The sequence below is a fragment of the Pristiophorus japonicus genome, chromosome 1 (assembly GCF_044704955.1).
Source record: "Pristiophorus japonicus isolate sPriJap1 chromosome 1, sPriJap1.hap1, whole genome shotgun sequence".
In the NCBI taxonomy this organism is placed as follows: Eukaryota; Metazoa; Chordata; class Chondrichthyes; family Pristiophoridae; genus Pristiophorus; species Pristiophorus japonicus.
The window spans coordinates 169,269,044-169,291,545 of NC_091977.1; the positions used below are offsets into that span (position 1 = coordinate 169,269,044).

The 22,502-nt window shown below is 44.2% G+C and overlaps 1 protein-coding gene across 1 annotated transcript in view; it reads left to right on the forward strand.

Moving 5' to 3' along the window:
- skic3 (SKI3 subunit of superkiller complex) overlaps window positions 1-22,502 on the forward strand; it is a 148,878-nt gene that overhangs the window by 12,699 nt on the left and 113,677 nt on the right. The window contains exon 3 of the mRNA XM_070884850.1: window positions 15,017-15,160. Within this exon, the coding sequence (XP_070740951.1) occupies window positions 15,017-15,160 (144 nt within the window). The remainder of the gene's footprint in view (window positions 1-15,016; window positions 15,161-22,502) is intronic.

Consider the following 22,502-nt stretch of genomic DNA (forward strand, 5'->3'; position numbering starts at 1 on the left):
AATTGTTTAAGGTCTCAGCCATTTCCACATTTCCCATTATTAAATCCCCCTTCTCATCTTCTAAGGGACCAACATTTACTTTAGTCACTCTCTTCCGTTTTATATATCGGTAAAAGCTTTTACTATCTGTTTTTATGTTTTGTGCAAGTTTACTTTCGTAATTTATCTTTCCTTTCTTTATTGCTTTCTTAGTCATTCTTTGCTGTCGTTTAAAATGTTCCCAATCTTCTAGTTTCCCACTAACCTTGGCCACTTTATACGCATTGGTTTTTAATTTGATACTCTCCTTTATTTCCTTGGTTATCCACGGCTGGTTATCCCTTCTCTTACCGCCCTTCTTTTTCACTGGAATATATTTTTGTTGAGTACTATGAAAGAGCTCCTTAAAAGTCCTCCACTGTTCCTCAATTGTGCCACCGTTTAGTCTGTGTTCCCAGTCTACTTTAGCCAACTCTGCCCTCATCCCACTGTAGTCCCCTTTGTTTAAGCATAGTACGCTCATTTGAGACACTACTTCCTCAGCCTCAATCTGTATTACAAATTCAACCATATTGTGATCACTCATTCCGAGCGGATCTTTTACTAGGAGATCGTTTATTATTCCTGTCTTATTACACAGGACCAGATCTAAGATCGCTTGCTCCCTTGTAGGTTGTGTAACATACTGTTCTAAGAAACAATCCCGGATGCATTCTATGAATTCCTCCTCCAGGCTACCCCGTGCGATTTGATTCGACCAATCGATCTGTCGGTTAAAATCCCCCATGATTACTGCCGTTCCTTTTTCACATGCCTCCATTATTCCCTTGATTATTGTCCGCCCCACCGTGAAGTTATTATTTGGGGGCCTATAAACTACGCCCACCAGTGACTTTTTCCCCTTACTATCTCTAATCTCCACCCACAATGATTCAATATTTTGTTCATTAGAGCCAATATCATCTCTCACAACTGCCCTGATATCATCCTTTATTAACAGAGCTTACCCCACCTTCTTTCCCTTCTTGTCTATCCTTCCAAATTGTCAGATACCCCTGTATGTTTAATTACCAGTCTTGGCCACCCTGCAACCACGTTTCTGTAATGGCCACCAAATCATACCCATTTGTAATGATTTATGCCGTCAACTCATTTACTTTATTTCGAATGCTGCGTATAGAGTGTTTTAATACCCAGCATCGAGCCTGGTGAATGCTTCAATCAGCTCTGTTGGGCGGGCCACATCGTCCACATGCCCAGCATGAGATTCCCAAAGAAAGCGCTCCACGCGGAGCTTCGACTTGGCAAGCGAGCTCCAGGTTGGCAGAGGAAACACTTCAACGATACCTTCAAAGCCTCCTTGCAACATCCTCACCAGCACCTGGGAATCCCTGGCCCAAGACCGCCCAAAATGGAGGAAGAGCATCCGGGAGGGCGCTGAGCACCTCTAGTCCCATCGCCGAGAACAAACAGAAACCAAGCGTAGACAGCGGAAGGAGCGTACGTCAACCCAGGCTCCCCACCCACCCTTTTCTTCAACCACTGTCAGTCCCGCATTGGACTCCTCAGTGACCTGAGAACTCACTTTGAGTGGAAGCAAGTCATCCTCTCCTCCGAGGGATTGCCTATGATATGCTATGATAACCAGGAACTCATCAGGATCTGGAACAAAGTCGCCTCCAAGCGCAGTTCTCCCCCATCTGGAGTGGTGACTATCATTCGGGAGCCACTGCTCAGGAATCCGTACCTCCACGACCACTGTTTTAGGTGGCAGGCGGACGAGAGGGCTGTATTTGGCAAGATGACTAGAATCAGGGACCTACTGGATGGCGGAGGAGCGGGTTGGCTGGTGCCAGAAGAGTTGTCACGACGCCTATCCTGGGCCGACATCCAGCTCACGGCCAATGCCATCGATTCGCTAAAAATGGCACTGGGTCCTGACTCCACTAGGTGCGTCGAGAAAGCTCAAGCACGTGGGGCGATCCTGTCCGAACGGAATTCCTCATTGGCGCCAAGCCCCGAAACCTCCCTCTGGAGTCGGCGCCTCACAACTTGAGTCTCCTCTGGGGAAGTCCCCTCTGTGCCTTTCAGTTCTGCGCGAAGGAGATTCCTGTACAGGCTGCTCTTGCATACCCTCCATTTTGCCATCCTCATCTGCAGTCCGAACATGCCATGGTGCACCATCTTGCCGTCTGGAGGAGGCGGGGGTCCCCAATGGAGGACTCTCTCTGCGGGAGTCCTCCCTTTATTTATTGGCGACTTGGCTCAGTCCCGTACAATAAGCTTTTAAGTCGGTTCACGGACTCCCAGGTCGCCTGCAATTTCTGCGGTCTGGAGAAGTCCATGTTCCATGTGAGGTTGCAGCCTCTGTTCCATTATTTCAGGGGGCTGCTCTTCAGTCCCATGCTCCTGATCTTTGGGCACCCGTTGCGGGCAGGTCGGAGAGCCTCCTCGTAGGACTGCTCCTTGGCCTGGCCAAGGTGGCCATTAACAGATCCAGGCAGCGGGCGGTCGAGGGGTTGTTCAGCCCGACTGCCTGCCTCTCTTCCGTGGTTACATTTGCACCAGGGTGTCTCTGGAACTGGAGCGTGCAGTATCCACCAGTACGCTCGCAACCTTCCGCGAGAGGTAGGGACTGGAGTGCATCATCACCCCCGGCAACCAAATTTTAATTTGACCATTTATTGTTTAAAAGTTTTATTAATTTGTCGGTTCTAGTGCCCCTTTAATAAGGGGGCACTTGATTTAAAGTTTCAACCAAAACAGTTGTAGAGCTGTTAAGTTGGGAGTGGCTTAGCCTGTCATGTGATGTTCACAAAACTCAATAAAACCCCAGCCAGTTGGGTTTGGGGGATCCATGATGAGGCAGTGGTTGTGAGTCTGGTGGATGAACTGGTAGTGTGTAGTATGCTTGTTAAGCCTTTTGCTGATAAATCAACTAGTTCTCAATAGCAATGTGTTTCTATGAATTCTTAAGCAAAGAACCCATGAAGCAAATACATTACAACCAGGATTGTCACTCCTGGTTACTATCCAGCTGGAACTTCAACTCTTGCTGAAAGTTGGAAACATAGAAAATAGGTGCAGGAGTAGGCCATTCGGCCCTTTGAGCCTGCACCACCATTCAATAAGATCATGGCTGATCATTCCCTCAGTACCTCTTTCCTACTTTCTCTCCATACCCCTTGATCCCCTTAGCCATAAGAGCCATATCTAACTCCCTCTTGAATATATCCAATGAACTGGCCTCAACAACTCTCTGCGGCAGGAAATTCCACAGGTTAACAACTCTCTGAGTGAAGAAGTTTCTCCTCGTCTCAGTCCTAAATGGCCTATAACTTATCCTAAGACTGTGAGGTCAAGTTTCGGCCTGAGTTGCTCCTATTTTTTTGGAGCAACTAGTTTAGAATGGAGTATCTTAGAAATTGGAATTCTTGGCCTTTAGTTTGCTCCAGTTCTAATGAGTTAGAACAGTTTCATTTTAGAACAGATTTTATTTTTCAAAAGGGGGCGTGTCCGGCCACTTATGCCTGTTTTGCAAGTTTAGGCAGCGAAAACTTACTCCAAACTAACTTAGAATGGAGTAAGTGTAGATTTTTGTAGGCTCAGAAAAACCTTGCTTACACTTGGAAATCAGGCGTATGGAACGAAAGATGGAGGGGGGGGGGGCTTACAAACATTAAACACTTCACTTTTACAAATAAAAAGCCATCATCAATATTAAATGATAAATAAATCAATCAATAAATCAATCCAAATAAATTTTAAAAAAAATAAAAAATGTAAAAAAAATTAAAAATCACTCAAGTAAATTATTTCTACTCGCCTATCGCAGCATCAGGGAGGGGGCTGGGGGAAGCGGATGATGGGTGGGGGGGGGGGGGAGGGAGGATGAGGTGGGGGGGAGGAGGAGAAGATGATGATGAGGAGGAGGGGGGGAGAAGATGATTAGGAGGAGGGGGGAGAAGATGATGATGATGAGGAGGAGGAGGGGGGGTGGGGAGAAGAAGATGAAGAGGGGGGGAGAAGAAGATGAAGAGGGGCGGAGAAGAAGATGAAGAGGGGGGGAGAAGAAGATGATGATGGGGGGGGGGGAGAGGAGAAGATGGGGAGGGGGGAGAGAAGATGGTGGGGAGTGGGGAGAAGATGATGGGCGCAGCGGCGTGGGGGGGGGGGAGAGAGAAGATGATGGGCGGGGGGAGAAGAGAAGAAGATGGGAGAGAGAGAAGAGAGGAAGATGGGGGGGGGGGGGGGTGGCGGCGGGGGGAGAGAGAAGACGATGAAGAAGAAGCCGGGGCCCACCGAGGACTTCCGGCGGGGCCTGCAAGCAGCCGATTCTGGGCTGCCGAAGCCGCTGACTCTTCGGGCGAGGCCCACCCCCAGCGAGAGGCCGGGCGAGCGGGCCCCGCCACCAAGGTAAGATGCGTAGGCCACTCGACCCGGGATAGGGACGACGTTCCTTCGGCCTGGGATAGAGTCATAGCCCCGGAGACAGGACGCGGCAGCTACTGCGCACGTGCGCAGCTGCCGGCACTGTTTTTGGCGCAGGGCTGTAGCTCCGCCCCCAGCAGCTCCTGCTGCGCAGCGCCGAGGTGGAAATGGGCCTACAGCTATCTGAAAATTGCGAGGTAAGTATTCGGCGCAATTTTTGTTCTATAATTTAGGCAGGCCTCTCCAATGTGCGCCGTTCTAGCGGGCGGACGAAACTTGACCCCTGTGTCCCCTGGTTCTGAACTTACCCCAACATCGGGAACATTCTACCCACATCTAACCTGTCCCGTCCCGTCAGAATCTTATATATTTCTAAGAGATCCCCTCTCATCCTTCTAAACTCAAATGTATAAAGGCCCAGTTGATCCAGTCTCTCCTCATATGTCAGTCCTGCCATCCCGTGAATCAGTCTGGTGAACCTTCGCTGCACTCCCTCAATAGCAAGAACATCTTTCCTCAGATTAGGAGACCAAAACTGAATACAATATTCCAGGTGAGGCCTCACCTAAGGCCCTGTACAACTGCAGTAAGACCTCCCTGCTCCTATACTCAAATCCCCTAGCTATGAAGGCCAACATACCATTTGCCGCCTTCTCCGCCTGCTGTACCTGCATGCCAGCTTTCAATGACTGATGAACCATGACACCCAGGTCTCGTTGCACCTCCCCTTTTCGCAATCTGCCGCCGTTCAGATAATATTCTGTCTTCGTGTTTTTGCCCCCAAAGTGGATAACCTCACATTTATCCACATTATACTGCATCTGCCAAGCATTTGCCCACTCACCTAATCTGTCCAAGTCACCCTGCAGCCTCTTAGCATCCCCCTCACAGCTCATACTGCCACCCAGTTTAGTAGGTGGTGGTATGAGCTGTGAGGGGGATGCTAAGAGATATTACTTGGAGATATTACACTCAATTCCTTCATCCAAATCATTGATGTATATTGTAAAGAGCTGGGGTCCCAGCACTGAGCCCTGCGGCACTCCACTAGTCACTGTCTGCCATTCTGAAAAGGACCCATTTATTCCGACTCTCTGCTTCCTGTCTGCCAACCAGTTCTCTATCCAAGGGGGCCAGATGGAGGGGTACCAGATGAGGAGAGGATTGGGGTTAATTGTGAAGTAGTGTTTTGTCGCTGTTCAAGCTCTCATGATAAATGGCCACCTAACTGAGGAACCACAGGGCAACTATTAATAGAATTGTATCCCAGAGGAATGCTGTGTTTAGCAGCTGATGAATAAAGGAAACGAATTGCATGGAAAATAAGTTTCTCAATTATATGAGTGAATTTTCTCCATTACTTCCCAAATTCCCCTGAAGGCAGTATGTTGTGTTGAGTTAATGATTTCATGACTGCCTGCAACTCTTTAGTACTTCCTCTTCGTGAAGTTTTAAAACAATGCACTGCATCAGAGACACAGGCCCCAATATTAACGGTGAGGTAGAAAAGGTGCGTGGGAGCCCAGCAGTGGGTAAGGAACTTGGCATGGCTGAGGCCTAATTTTGAATCAATTAATGCAGACTGGCCGGTAGCTGGGATCAGAAATTAATGGCAGGAAGCCGCATCCGGGGATCTATGGGAATGGGTGGAGGGAGATATGAGGTCGGGAGACATGAGCGGACAGGATTGTGATTGTTAGGGGGGGGAAGCATAAGAGGTTGGGCCACGATCAGGAGGTGGGGCAGAGGCAGAAGATTTCCTTGTCGGGCCTGCCTGGAGCACTCTTCATCCCCCTGGCCCATAGTAAGTTTAGAAACCGGCAAAGTTTTAAAACTTACCCGGGCCTCTTCTGGTCAGTCGGCTCCTCCTGCCCCATTGCGTGCTGAGCAGCAGACATCACAGGACTTCCCCTCTGGTGAGATTAAAAATAGGTTGCTGTGCCGATGACATCATCGGGCCGTGCCTCTTGCGTGTTAAATAGGCCCCCACCTGCTTTTAGTGGGGTCCTCATCCAGGGCTTGAATTGCCGCTGTAAATATTACGGCAGCTTGGAATGGGGTGTGGTTTGGGTCGGGTTGCTCAAACCTGATATTTTAACCCCTGTCCTGCCGATCAGTTAAAATCAAGGCCGCAACGATTCTCCTTGCATTCAAGCTTCTCGAGGTCCTTTTTCTAGTGTCCAGAGTGAAAGACCACTTTTTGTGGTTTCCTTTGAAGTACTTTTTAAAAAAAAATTGTAGTCGCTTGTGTAATGCTTCCTACAATGCAACAGTGACTACATGTCAAAACGAGTGCTTCATTAGCTGATCTGAGGGTGTGAAAGGCGCTATATAAGTGCAAGTCTTTTGTTTCTTTTGAAAGACTTGGCATTTTGAACTAATGCAAGACCTTCAAATCATAGAAATTTACAGCACAGAAGGAGGCCATTTCGGCTCATCGTGTCCGCACAGGCCGACCAAGAGCTATCCAGCCTAATCCCATTTTCCAACTCTTGGTCCGTAGCCCTGTAGATTACGACACTTTAAGTGCACATCCAAGTACCTTTTAAATGTGGTGAGGGTTTCTGCCTCTACCACCCATTCAGGCAGTGAGTTCCAGACCGCCACCACCCTTTGCATGAAGAAATTTCGCCTCCAATCTCGTCTAAACCTCTTGCCAATTACTTTATATCAATGCCTCCTGGTTGTTGACCCCTCTGCTAAGGGAAATAGGTCCTTCCTGTCCAGTCTATCAAGGCCCCACATATTTTTATACAGCCCAATAAGGTCTCCTCTCAGCCTCCTCTGTTCCAAAGAAAACAAACCCAGCCTATCCAATCTTTTCTCACAGCTAAAATTCTGCAGTCCAGGCAACATCCTCATAAATCTCCTCTGTACCTTCTCTAGTGCAATCACATGTTTCATGTAAGATGGTGATCAGAACTGCACGCAGTATTCTAGCTGTGGCCGAACTAGTGTTTTATACAGTTCAAGCATAACCTCCCTGCTCTTGTATTCTTTGCCTTGGCTAATAAAGGCAAGTATTCCATATGCCTTCTTAACCACCTTATCTACCTGGCCTGCTACCTTCTGGGGTCTGTGGACATGCACTCCAAGGTCCCTTTGTTCCTCTACACTTCTCAGTGTCCTAACATTTAATGTGTATTCCCGTGCCTTTTTAGCTCTTCCCCCAATTCGTTACCTCACACTTTTCTGGATTGAATTCCATTTGCCACTGACCCGTTCACTTATATCTTCCTGCAGTCTACAGCTTTCTTCTTCATTATCAACCACACAGCTGATTTTAGTATCATCTGCAAACTTCTTAATCATACCCCCTACATTCAAGTCTCAATCATTGATATATACCACAAAAAGCAAAGGACCTAGTAGTACTCAGCCAAGTGGAACCCCACTGGAAACAACCTTCCAGTCATAAAAACACCCATCAACCATTACCCTTTGCTTCCTGCCTCCTGAGCCAATTTTGGATTCAACTTGCCACTTTGCCTTGGTTTCTATGAGCTTTTACTTTCATGACCAGTCTGCCACGTGGAACCTTATCAAAAGCTTTGCTAAAATCCATATACACTTCACCAAACGCACTACCCTCATCGACCCTCCTTGTTACCTCCTCAAAAAAATCAATTAAGTTAGTCAGACATGACCTTCCCTTAACAAATCTGTGCGGACTGCCTTGATTAATCCGTGTCTTTCTAAATAAAGATTTATCCTGTTCCTCAGAATTTTTTCTAATAATTTTCCCACCACCGAGGTTAGGCTGACTGGCCTGTAATTACTCAGTCTATCCCTTTCACCCCTTTTAAACAAACTTACAACGTTAGCAGTCCTCCGGCACCATATCTGTAACCAGAGAGGATTGGAAAATGATGGTCAGAGCCTCTGCTATTTCCTCTTTTGTTTCAACACTGTTTCTCTCAACATGGCCCCTCGAGCCTGCTCCGCCATTCAATAAGATCATGGCTGATCTGATCATGGACTCAGCTCCACTTCTCTGTCTGCCCCCCCAAAACCTTTTACTCCCATATCACTCAAAAATCTGCCTATCTTTGCCTTAAATATATTCAATGACCCAGCCTCCACAGCTCTCTAGGGCAGCAAATTTCTTGGATTTACAACCCTCTGAGAGAAGAAATTTCTCCTCATTTCTCCCTAGTTTTAGTTTCCCCTATGAGTTGAAATATCCTCTCTGCATCCACCTTGTCGAGCCCCCTCATTATCATAAGTTTCAATAAGATCACCTCTCAGTTTTCTGAACTCCAATATGTGTAGACCCAACCTACTTAACCTATCCTCATAAGTCAACCTCCTCATCTCCAGAATCAACTTAGTGAACCTTCTCTGAACAGCCTCCAGTGCAAGTATATCCTTCCTTAAATACTGAGACCAAAACTGTACGCAGTACTCCAGGTGTGGCCTCACCAATATCCTGTACAGTTGTAGCAGGACTTCTCTGCTTTTATACTCTATCCCCCTTGCAATAAAGGCCAACATTCCATTTGCCTTCCTGATTACTTGCTGTACCTGCATACTAACTTTTTGTGTTTCATGCACAAGGACCCCCAGGTCTCTGTACTGCAGCACTTGGCAATTTTTCCTCCATTTAAATTATAATTTTCTTTTCTATTTATTCTGCCAAAGTGGATAACTTCACATTTTCCCATATTATACTCCATTTGCCAAATTTTTGCCCACTCACTTAGCGTGTCGATACCCCTTTGCAGATTGTGTGTGTCCTCCTCACAATTTGCTTTCCCACCCATCTTGGTATTATCAAAAAACTTGGCTACATTACACTCGGTCCCTTCATCCAACTCATTAATGCCCCGGAAATTTCGGTCGGAGGCTTCCCGCGGGCAATTGCCTCCGACCTGAAACATTTCTACGAAAGTACCTGGTGGTCCGGGAGAAGCCTGCGATTCCGTTGGGGACGTCTTCTCTTCCCACGCTGTGAAGCGCACTCCCGTCCTCCAGGTTCCCATGCAGAAGGTGCCGTCACGTGTGATTGCTCAGCCAATCAGGTACTATATTCCACAGCTTTCCCGTTAATAGCAATGAGAACTCCATAGCTACGAGTTCTCATTGCTATTAATGGGGAAAAAAAACAAACCCACTAATAAAAAATAAAAAAGACTTCACATCATTAAAATTAATTGCAATTAAAGTTAATAAATGCCTTAGAAAAAAACAATATTTTTCCGATTGTTTTTTTTTAAGTTTTGTAATTTGGGTTAAAAATAAACTTGCCTTAGTGGGCAGAGTTTTTAAACAATAAAATGTGTTTATTTAATTTAGTTTTATTATATTTGTGTGTTTTTAAACACTTATGCCTGTAAAAGTAAGCTATGTGTCTGCTTTTTCAGGCGCAAGAATTTTGAGGACATTTGCTGGGCAAGATAGGGGTAAATACCGCAATCTGGCCCAAGCAAATGTCCTCGCTCCCGAGATTGGAAAAGCCGGTTTTCAGCGCATGCGCATTGTGCGCTAAAAACCAGCTTTTCCAGTGTCTTCCCAGGTCCATAAAAACTTTGTAAAAACCTGGGAGGCCGCGATTTCTGGGCCATTATAAATTGTAAATAATTGAGGACCCAGCACCGATCCCTGCGGCACCCCACTAGTCACTGTTTGCCAACTGGAAAATGACCCATTTATGTCTGTTTTCTGTTAGCATGGATAAAGCATTGGTTAACTAATATATTACCCCCAAACCCGTGAGCAGTAACCTTGTGCAGTAACCTTTTATGTGGCACCTTATCGAATGCCTTCTGGAAATTCAAATACACCACATCCACTGGTTTCCCCCTTATCCACCCTGCTCGTTACATCCTCAAACAACTCTAGCAAATTTGTCAAACATGATTTCTGTCATGTATGCATGTTAATGTATGTACTGTAATACTAGACCACTGAATGTACCTTCACCCTGTATACACTATACCTGTACCACCAGAGAGTAGTGCTGCTGGAGACCTAAGGATCACCTGTGCACTGTAGGTAACCCAGTATAAAAAGGAGCTCACCTCTTGGTGTCCTCACTCAAGGAGCTGCAATGAAGGACTAAGGTCACCACAGTTCAAATACTATACTCTTGCCTCGTGGAGTCATTATTGGAGTGCTTGCATATACCACAATTTCTCTTTCATAAAACCATGCTGACTCTGCTTGATTGAATCATGCTTTTACAAATGTCCTACTACTGCTTCCTTAATAATAAACTCCAGCATTTTCCCAACGACAGATGTTAGGCTAACTGGTGTATAGTTTCCTGCTTTTTGTCTGCCTCCTTTTTTAACAGCCGGGGATACATTTCATCCGGGCCTGGGGATTTATCCACTTTCAAAGCTGCTAATCCCCTTAATAATTCCTCTCTCACTATGTTTATTTCATCTAATATTTCAGACTCCTCCTCTCTGATTGCAATGTCTGTATCGCCCCTCTCTTTTGTGAAAACAGCCGGAATGTATTTATTAATAATCATACCCACATCTTCCGCCTCCATACACACATTACCTTTATGGTCTCTAATAGGTCCTACTCTTTCTTTAGTTATCCTCTTGCTCTTAATATATTTATAAAACATCTTTTGGATTTTTCTTGATTTTACTTGCCAAAATATTTTCATGCTCTCTCTTTGCTTTCCAAATATCCTTTTAAATTAGACCTGCACTTTGTATATTCTGCTAGGGTTTCTGCAGTATTGAGCCTTCGGTATCTGTCATAAGCCTCCTTTTTTTTCTTTATCCTAACCTGTATGTCCCTTGACATCCAGGGGGCTCTAGATTTGTTAGTCCCATCCTTTTTCTTTGAGGGAACATACTTGCTTTGAACCCTCAGGATCTCCTCTTTGAATGCTTCCGCTGCTCTGACACTGATTTACCTTTGAGTAACCTTTTCCAGTCCACCTTGTGTGGAAGTAAAGTGGGATTGGGTGCCCATGGTGAATTATAAACAACTTGTATTATATAGCTCGTTTAACATAGTAAAACATCCCAAGGCGCTTCACAGGAGCGTTATCAAACAAAATTTGACACTGAGTTACATGAGATATTATGGCATTGGTCAAAGAGGTAGGTTTTAAGGAGCGTCTTAAAGGGAGAAAGAGAGGCGACGAAGTTTAGGGAGGGAGCTCCAGAGCTTAGGTCCTTGGCAGCTGAAGGCACAGCCACCAATGGTGGAGCGATTAAAATCGGGGATACTCAACAGGTGCAGATATCTTGAAGGGTTGCAGGGCTAGAAAAGCTTACAGAGATGAAGAGGGGCGAGGTCATGGAGGGATTTGAAAACTAGGATGAGAATTTTTAAATCGGGACGTTGCCTAACCGGGAGTCAATGTAGGTCAGCGAGCGCAGGGGTGATGAGTGAACGGGACTTGGTGCGAGTTAGGACACGGGCAGCAGACCTTTAGATGACCTCAAGTTTGCTGAGGGTCGAATGAGAGCGGCTGCCTAGGAATGCATTGGAATAGTCAAGCCGAAAGATAACAAACACATGCATGACGGTTTCAGCAGCAGATGAGCTGAAGTGGGACGGAGTTGGATGATGTAACGGAGATGGAATTAGGTGATCTTGGCGATGGCGTGGCTATGTGGGCGGAAGCTCATCTCTGAGTCAAGTATGACACCATATTTTGTTTTCCGAATTACATGTAGGATGTCCATCACATCACTTCAAAAGATGGTTGATGGCAATCATACTGGATACTTCAACCAACAAGACTACCAAACAGATTATTCATATGTAGTCATTCACAGAAATAAAGCAGCAACAGTCAGTTGTTGAAGTCAATTCAAATAACTCAGCAGCTTTGAACCAGTTCATGAACAAATTAAACAGTTGAGTTCCTTTGGCTTTTTTGCAGATCTTTCAAACAAATGATAGAACACTTTTAGGAAGTTGCTGATCCCTACTGCTTAGTCTTTCTAAAAATTACATAGGCATTTTGGTCAGAGAGCTGAGTTTTTCCTCTGCCTCTCCAAACTTAAGTCAAAATCTGTATGTCACGCCCATTCTTGTATATCAACAAAACTCCTTGATATAGACCGGTTAAGTGATTGGGCAAGGTGGTAGATGGAGTATAATGAGGAGAAGTGTGAAATGTTCCACTTTGGTTCGAAGAATGGAAAAGCAAAACATTTTTTAAAAGGTGAGAGATGAGTGATTGTTGGTATTCAGAGGGATTTGGGTGTTCCTGTACATGAATCACAAAGTTAACATGCAGGTACAGCAAGCAATTAGGAAGGCAAATGGTATTTTAGCTTTTATTGCAAGTAAAGAGTATAAGAGTAAGGAAGTTTTGCTGAGACCACACCTGGAGTTTTGGTCTCCTTAGGAAGGAAATACTTGCCTTAGAGGGTATGCAACAAAGGTTCACTGGTTTGATTCCTGGGATGAGAGGGCTACTCGATATGGGGAGATTGAGTAGAATGGGTCTATATTCTCTGGAGTTGAGAATGAGAGGTGATCTCATTGAAAAGTATTACATTCTTAGAGGGCTTGACAATGTAGATGCTGAGAGCTGTTTGCCCTGGCTGGAGAGTTGAGAACTAGGGGTCATAGTCTCTGGATAAGAGGTTGGCCTTTTAGGACTGAGATGAGAAATTTCTTCACTGCGGGCTATGAACCTTTGGAATTCTCTACCTCAGAGGGCTGTGGATGCTCAGTCGTTGAGTACATTCAAGGCTGAAATTGACAGACTTTTGGTCTCTAAGGGAACCAAGGGATATCGGGATAGGGCAGGAAAGTGGAGTTGAGGTAGACGTTCTGCCATGATCTTATTGAATGGCGGAGCAGGCTCAAGGGGCCGTATGGCCGACTCCTATTTCTTATGTTCTTATGAAGCAACATTACCTCACTTTTTTGTAATTCCTACCCGCTTGAGATAAAAGCCAACATTCTTTTAGCCTTTTCAATTACTTTTTGTACTTGTACAACATCAGCTTTTAGTGATCTGTGAATATGGGCATTCAAATCTCTTTACTCCTCTGCAGCTAGTCTCTCATCATTAAGAAACCAGGTAGGGAAGGATTTGAAGGTAAGAATGAGAATCTTAGTCAATCAGAAGCCAGTGGAATTTGGCGGCAGTGAGTGGTTGAATTTTGGGTGAGGATATGGGCTTTGGAATTCTGAGTGAATAGTACAAGCGCAGAGTCCAGCAAGGAAAGTGTTCAGAGAATTCCAGGTATGAGGTGATAAAAGATGTGGATTGGGATTTCAGTGACTTATGAGGAGAGATAACACCAGAGGTGAGCAATGTTGCAGAGGTAAAAGAAAGTGGCCTTGGTGACGGATACTATGTGAGGGAGGATGCCAATCTGAGGATTGAGTATTGCATCAAAGTTTCAATAACTTTGGTCAAAGCCAAGGGGGCAGCTGGGGAGAGAGACATGAAGTTGAGGCTAGAGACACGTCGTTCTTTGCAGGAGCCAAAGAAGCTGGCTTTGGATTTACTGACATTAAGCTGGAGGAGTTAGAAACATAGAAACATAGAAAATAGTTGCAGGAGTAGGCCATTCGGCCCTTCGAGCCTGTACCACCATTCAATATGATCATGGCTGATCATTTTTGCAACTTTAGTACCCCATTCCTGCTTTCTCTCAATACCCCTTGATCCCTTTAGCCGTAAGGGCCACATCTAACCCCCTTTTGAATATATCTAACGAACTGTCCTCAACAACTTTCTGTGGTAGAGAATTCCACAGGTTCACAATAACTTATTTTAATTTTTAATAATGCAGTACGGAGAGGAAATGGATAAAATGCAGACAAAACTTTTTGTGTCACAGTCCATACATGTGTACTTTCCAGTAAACTCACTGAATAACAGTTGGAGGAGGAACTGAAATGAAGCTCAGGCCAATTTTAGTGGCCTGATTGCTGGCCAGGATGGCTTATTTCAATCCTGGGTGGTGCTTTTTTAAATTTTTTAATTTTCCTGGTGCATTGTTCTGATCACTTCTGAGAATGGAATACACGTGCATTTGGACAAAACAGAAAATACTGGAAATCTCAGCAGGTAAGGAGAGGAAGCAGAGTTAATGTTTCGGGTTGATGACCCTTCGTTGTGTTGGTATCAGGCAGTTCTAGGTCAATTGCAGCAAAGCTGAATGCAAAGTAAGGTTTGTTTAACCCTGCCGTAACAATTTGCTGTTACCTCTGCCTGAAAAAAGCACTGCCTGCTGCAAGTATAAATGGTTTTCATTTCACATGCCATTCAACCTTGTGAAGTCTGAGTAAGATTGACAATTTATACCGTAAGCCCACACACACTTTGAAATGAGTTGTGATCACTACATGTCATGTATGACTTCTAAAGTCAACAAGTGACTTAAATCATGCGCTTTATCTGATTAGTCTGGCCTGGATTCAAATCCATGCCCAAAAGGGGAAAGAATATCCATTCCGATAGATAGCTGGATTATAGAATATATTTTATTTTTGCATCCATATTGAAGAACAAACAGCAAACTTTAAATTTGCTTCTGTACTTTATCACATATATGAAGAATATATAGGTATCTAAATGAAGAATAACAATCAGATTTCTAGTAGGGACAATCTCTACCTACTCTAAACTGTTATTACTTACACTTATGTTCTAATTGTGCAGGCTGTGTTGAAATCAGACAAGAATAACTACAATGCTTGGGTTTTTATTGGAGTTGCTGCAACAGAGTTGGAACAGCCTGACCAAGCGAAGACTGCGTATAAAAAGGCTGCAGAACTTGATCCAGACCAGTTGCTGGCATGGCAGGTATATATCGGTGATCAAATTGTGTTCTGACAAACAATCCTATTTTGTGGATGTAAAATTGTATCATACAATATGTGGGTTTAAATATTTCCTTTTGTACAAACCTGCTTCAGTTGTGTTACATCGACACAGAAAACTAAGACTTGCGACTAGTGAGTTTCCCCAAAAAAAGGCGTTGTTTATAATGGCCCTGAAATCCCAGTTCCTCCTTCCCGTGGAGTTCGACTCAGTTCTAGAGAAAAGATGTGCATTTACCTTTTACTGCTGCGCCCATCAGAGATCCTGGTCCTGAGGCTGCCTCCTCCGTACGCATCGGAGTGTGTGCACATCTGGACGGATGTCGAGCTGGAGCTGCAGTCACGTGGCACTGGGCAGCCAATCCACCAAAGTATGTTCTCATTCATAATAATGGAAACTCAGTAAGTAGGCATTCTCATTATTATGATTGAGAAATATTAAGTTTTTTAATTATGGTTTAAAATAAACTTACATTAATGGGCAGGGTTTTTAACATCAATGTGTTTTTTAAATTTTATTTTTTATATGTTTTTGTATGTTTTAAAACTCTTACACTGGTAAAAGGAGGCTATGTGCCTGCTTTTACTTGGCATAAGAATTTTAAGGACACTTGCAGGGCAAGAGATGGGCAAATACCACAATCTTGCCCATGCGAATGTCCATGCTGCCGAGATGGTTGGATCTGTCAAGCTAAAACTTGATAGATCAGAAAAGCCGGTATTCGGTGCATGCGCATTGCGCGTCGAAAACCGGCTTTTGTGATACCTTCACGGGTCCGTACACACTTCGTACAGAACCGGGAAGGCCAGGATTTCAGGACCTATGTCACTGTTAGCAGAAACCCAAGTATTAGTCAAGCTACATGATAGTTAACACAGGAACAAAATGCATTTTTCTCATGTGATAGCTTCAGATACCAATCACATTTTCATCCCATGCATGAGGGGAAACTTGTGAGTTTTATTTTATTAATAAGATATTGTATTGTGAAGACTACATACATCAGATCTCCTTTGGTACTGATCAATGGTCTCTGTTCTCTGTGACTGTCATCTTGTTGTTGGTTGTGTGTATGTGTGTGTCTCCTGTTTATGCTTTTCTGTTCCTCTTGTCTTCTGCTTTTCTTTCTCTTTTACCCTGTCAATGTTTCTGTTCTGCTTGGTTTTTGTTTTGCTTTTCATTTCAGATGGAAGGAGCGGGTGGTGTGGCATAAAACAATTCTCAGTTCCCATTGTGGTGCTGGGAACTAGCTAAGAAAAGTGGTGTGAGGCAGCAAGACTAATGAAATGAGAATGGGGTGGATCTTAATGGGGACCATGGTTGGAAGTGGGAAGCAGGAAAAAGAGTGGTACAGATTAGGGCGGGGACTTCAGCAGCAGTTGGGAGCAGGCAGGTTGACCTTGAGGGAATGTATGGGCAGCAACTGCAAAGGGGGAGAGGAGAAAACTTTGAGAGAGGCAAGGGATTTAGCATCTTTGAAAGTGATAAATCCCCAGGACCGGATGAATTGTATCCCAGGCTGTTAAGAGAAATGAAAGAGGAAATAGCAGAGGCTCTGACCATCATTTTCTGGCTACAGGTGTGGTACCAGAGAACTGGAGGACTGTTAACATGGTACGTTTGTTTAAAAAGGGAAAAAGGGATAGACCGAGTAATTATAGCCAGTCAGCCTAACCTCGGTGGTGGGAACATTATTGGAGAAAATTCTGAGGGACAGGATAAATCTACTTTAGAAAGACACTGATTAATCAGGGACAGTCAGAATGGATTTGTTAAGTGAAGGTCATGTCTGATTTTTTGAGGAGGTAACAAGGAGGGTCGATGAGGGTCGTGCATTTGATGTAGTCTATATGGATTTTAACAAGGCTTTTGATAAGGTTCACATTGGCAGACTGGTCACGAAAGTAAATGCCCATGGGATCCAAGGCAAAGTGACAAGTTGAACCCAAAATTGGCTGAGGCAGTAATGGTGGATGGGTGTTTTTGTGACTGGAAGGCTGTTTCCATTGGGGTTCTGCAGGGTCCAGTACTAGGTCCCTTGCTTTTTGTGATATATGCCAATGATTTAGACTTGAATGTAGGGGACATGATTAAGAAGTTTGCAGATGGTAAAAAAATTTGCTGTGTGGTTAATACTGAGGAAGAAAGCTGTAGACTACAGGAAGATATAAACGGACTGGTCAAGTGGGCAGAACAGTGGCAAATGGAATTCAATCTGGAGAAGTGTGAGGTAATGCATTTGGGGAGGGCTAACAACGCAAGGGAATACACATTAAATGGTAGGACACTGAAGTGTAGAGCAACAGAGAGACCTTGGAGTGCATGTCCACAGATCCCTGAAGGTAGCAGGACAGGTAGATAAGATAGTTAAGAATGCATTTGGGATACTTGCCTTTATTAGCCGAGGCATAGAATAATAGAGCAGTATGCTTGAACTGTATCAAACACTAGTTAGGCCACAGTTAGAGAACTGCGTGCAGTTCTGGTCACCACAATACAAGAAATATGTGATGGCACGAGGGAGGGTACAGAGGAGATTTACGAGGATGTTGCCTAGACTGAAGAATTTTAGCTATGAGGAAAGATTGGATAGGCTGAGGTTGTTTTCTTTGGAACTGTGGAGGCTGAGTGGAGAGGTTATTGAAGTGTATAAAATTATGTGGGGCCTAGATAGAGTCGATAGGAGGGGCCTAGATAGAGTCAATAACCAGGGGGCATAGATTTAAAGTAATTGGTAGGAGGTTTAGAGGGATTTGAGGAGAGAATATTTTCACCCAGAGGGTGGTGAAGGTCTGGAACGCACTGCCTGAAAGAGTGATCGAGGCAGAAACCCTCAAAGCATTTAAAATGTACTTGGATGTGCACTTTAAGTGCTGTAACCTACAAGGTTACGGACCAAGAGCTGGAAAGTGGGATTAAACTGGATAGCTCGTTGCCGAATGGCCTCCTTCTGTGCTTTAAATTTTTATCATTCTAAGAGAGACGAACTGGGTAGAAAGTGGGACTGGGAGCAGGTAGGTGTGGTTGAGTGAGGGTAGCTGTGACCACAAGACCTTTCTATATACTGTCCTTCATCCCTGCACATCTTTGGTGCTCATCCTAGTCGGCACCCATTCTACCAATTGCTCCTTAGTAATTAAAGGTAGCCTGTAGCATCAGATTGGGAATTGCCAATTTGTCCTATGGCATTATAAATAGACAATAGTACTATCGCGTTGTCTACATTACAACAGTGACAACCTTTCAAAAGCACCTCATTGGCTGTAAAGCACTTTGGGATATCCTGAGGTCGTGAAAGGCACTATATAAATGCAAGTCTATCTTTTATTGCTGGTTTTAAAATTAGTGCTGGGTACTGGTGAATAGAAAGCTTCACCGGTTGGGCCTGGTGTAGATGTTTTACTCTCAGACTGCTATGGAGCAATGTAACTGGAAATGTTAACTAGAAATACAGGCCTGGCGTTTCTGCTTTAAGTACAGCTGAAAATGGGTTTATCACAAAAATAAGCATTTTTATACAGTGTCTAGTCCACCACCTGTGAGTAACCTGATTTTAAATAACTAAAAATGACTTGAAAAACTATACAGAACCATTTGCTCGTTACATTGGTCAGTTTCTTAAATTCAAAATGTTCCTATTGGCGTTCTTGCGCCTAAAATAAAACAGCGTAATTTTAAGGCCTGCAAATGGGCACAATTATCGGAAACTCACAATGGTGATTCATTTGATCTTGGGGTGTGGTCAGTTTTGTGCGCGGGGCCGGCTTCTAGCGCAATGTTTTTTTTTTAAACTAGTGCAAAAGATCGCAGAAACGCGATTTGGGCTGGACATAATTTACGCTTTAAATTTCTCGATCTTTTGCGCTGGTTTGGCCAATTTTGGGTGAATTGCACTGCAAGTATCAGCACAACCTAGCGGAAACTCCTGCCCATAGTTCTGATCAGTATTTCCCCTCTATTTTTTGGCTGTGTGGATCCTTTAACAGTGATTCATGATTGCCTGAAATATGTTTTTGGATTATTGCACTAGCTGTTTTCTTGGGTTCAGCATCAACAGTTGCTTATATAATTGGACCTCTCGTCTCCTACATCTGGAGTGCACTTTTTTCCTGTCCAATGTCTCAGTAGTCTATAGTGAGAGCCTGGAGTTGTAACATACACCCTTACTTTGTACTGGCACCACATGAATACCCTACATTTAGAATGGTGGACTGGATAAACACGGGCACGGGCTTTGAGCCAGGAATTGGTTTTATTTACATAAGATACATGAATGAACAGTACACAGTTTAACATAGTGAACCGGCATGGGCTCGATGGGCCGAATGGTCTTTTGTGCAGTAACCATTCTATTATGATTCTCTGATATAATTTTCTGCACTCCATATGTAAAACAGCGTGGACACCACACACTTTCTCGCTTAACACAAACCTCACTTACGATAAATCTTCTCTAGGTTACCTCCCTCATCATCATAGGCAGTCCCTCGGAATTGAGGAACACTTGCTTCCACTCTTAACATGAGTCCTTAGGTCGCTGAACAGTCCAATACGAGAGCCGCAGTCCCTGTCACAGGTGGGACAGATAGTCGTTTAGGGTAAGGGAGGGTGGGACTGGTTTGCCGCACGCTCCTTTCGCTGCCTGCGCTTGATTTCTGCATGCTCTCGGCGATGAGACTTGAGGTGCTCAGCGCCCTCCCGTATGCACTTCCTCCACCTAGGGTGGTCTTTGGCCAGGGACTCCCAGGTGTCGGTGGGGATGTTGCACTTTATCAGGGAGGCTTTGAGGGTGTCCTTTTAACATTTCCTCTGCCCACCTTTGGCTCATTTTCCGTGAAGGAGTTCCAAGTAGAGCGCTTGCTTTGAGAATCTCATGTCTGGCATGCGGACAATGTAGCCTGCAAAGCGGAGCTGATCAAGTGTGGTCAGTGCTTCAATGCTGGGGATGTTGGCCTGGTCGAGGACGCTGATGTTGATGCGTCTGTCCTCCCAGGGGATTTGCAGGATCCTGTGGAGACATCGTTGGTATTTCTCCAGCGACTTGAAGTGTCCACTGTACATGGTCCATGTCTCTGAGCCATACAGGAGGGTGGGTATTACTACAACCCTGTAGTCCATGGACTTGGTGGTAGATTTGAGGGTGTACTCACGATAAAATAGCCTTGCTGCTCATGACTGCAAGCTACACACACAGATTAAAAACTGATTCCCACTATGATTCTGTGACAGGAGGGCTCTGACCACTGAACTGTCAATCAGAGGACTTCAGCCAATCAAAGATCCTTCTGTTTTCTCAAAAATCCTATTATCAGCTGTCAGTCAGTACACAAACTGGGCAATTATGCTTTGATTTGTGACTACAGGACATATGAACATCCTGAAAGAAAGGTACCAGATCATAGTTTAACTAAAACAAATAGCAAGTCATCAATATTTAATGAAGGCAATCTCTGACAGTGACCTAAGATGCTTGTCATTGATTGCTTTAGTTTTATCCAATTGAACTTTCTATTGTCCTGGCCTTAACAATTAGCATTTATGAAGGATACTGCAGTCAACTCATCTAGAACTGAATTGATGTATTCTCCTTTGAAAATTTCAGACTGTTTTAGCCTTTACACGCTGATGCTAACAATACAAAAAGCATGTTAAAAATTGAATATCAAAAATACATTTTTGTCAGTCACTAAAATGTCTCGTTCTTTAAAAGCAAGCAATCAATGCCACTTTGTGTAAAAGAAACATTAATTTCACTATCTTTCAATTAAAAATATGTATTCGCAATTTTCCTTTCACTAGAAGGCAACCAGTGAACAACCAGAAAACGAATCAATCCTGCAGGAGGGACAAATTCAATGCCCTATAAATTTTTTTATGTTTGTTCCCCATTACACATAAAAGGAACTATAACCTAAACATTTAATAAAATAAATAATTCTTGAAATAACATCATCAAAACTACCTGTTGTATCTTCAAAATCGCTCCAGCCAATTCTCAGTAAACAAATTGGTGTTGCAGCCTACATATAGGTTGGGAGATATACAGAAAATACCCACAAACTCAGGACAAGAATTGGAGGCAAATAGAGAGATACACGATGAGAGGTGTTTAGAGAGGTGCAAAAAGAGAGGAAGGCAAAGTACAGAAAGTCATACGGAATATGTTGGATAACAGGGCAAGATAAGGAACTCTTGAGGAAGAGAGGGATTTTGTTCCGATCAACTTGTAGTTTAAAAAAATAGATATTTATTGCATTGAGGAATTGAATCTGCTTAATATCTACTTTACAAATTACCTGTTGGGGTACTTGGATTGTGTAAGAGATGTCAGATTTTTGGAAGAAGAAAGGAAAGGAAGTTAAATAATGTTACGGGAGGGCAGCAGCCGGGGTGTGAAAATTGCTGCAGAGCCCTAGGTTAGTGAAGGGAAAATCAGCTTGGGTTCCTGATCCGAATAGCTATACGTACAGTGAACCTTACTGGAAGTGCGTGGATGTAGATCTTGGGTGAGGGCAGAATGGGGCTCGGCTGTAATGTCCTGTATCGTTCGTAGTACATCAGTCATTGAAGGTTGGCATGCAGGTGCAGCAGGCGGTTAAGAAAGCAAATGGCATGTTGGCCTTCATAGCAAGGGGATTTGAGTACAGGGGCAGGGAGGTGTTGCTACAGTTGTACAGGGCATTGGTGAGGCCACACCTGGAGTATTGTGTACAGTTTTGGCCTCCTAACCTGAGGAAGGACATTCTTGCTATTGAGGGAGTGCAGCGAAGGTTCACCAGACTGATTCCCGGGATGGCGGGACTGACCTATCAAGAAAGACTGGATCAACTGGGCTTGTATTCACTGGAGTACAGAAGAATGAGAGGGGACCTCATAGAAACATTTAAAATTCTGACGGGGTTAGACAGGTTAGATGCAGGAAGAATGTTCCCAATGTTGGGGAAGTCCAGAACCAGAGGTCACAGTCTAAGGATAAGGGGTAAGCCATTTAGGACCGAGATGCGGAGGAACTTCTTCACCCAGAGAGTGGTGAACCTGTGGAATTCTCTACCACAGAAAGTTGTTGAGGCCAATTCACTAAATATATTCAAAAAGGAGTTAGATGAAGTCCTTACTACTAGGGGGACCAAGGGGTATGGCGAGAAAGCAGGAATGGGGTACTGAAGTTGAATGTTCAGCCATGAACTCATTGAATGGCGGTGCAGGCTAGAAGGGCCGAATGGCCTACTCCTGCACCTATTTTCTATGTTTCTATGTTTCTATAAGCGTCCCAATGTTTTCACATCGGCTTGCATCCATTGATATCGAAATCCCGATGGAGAAA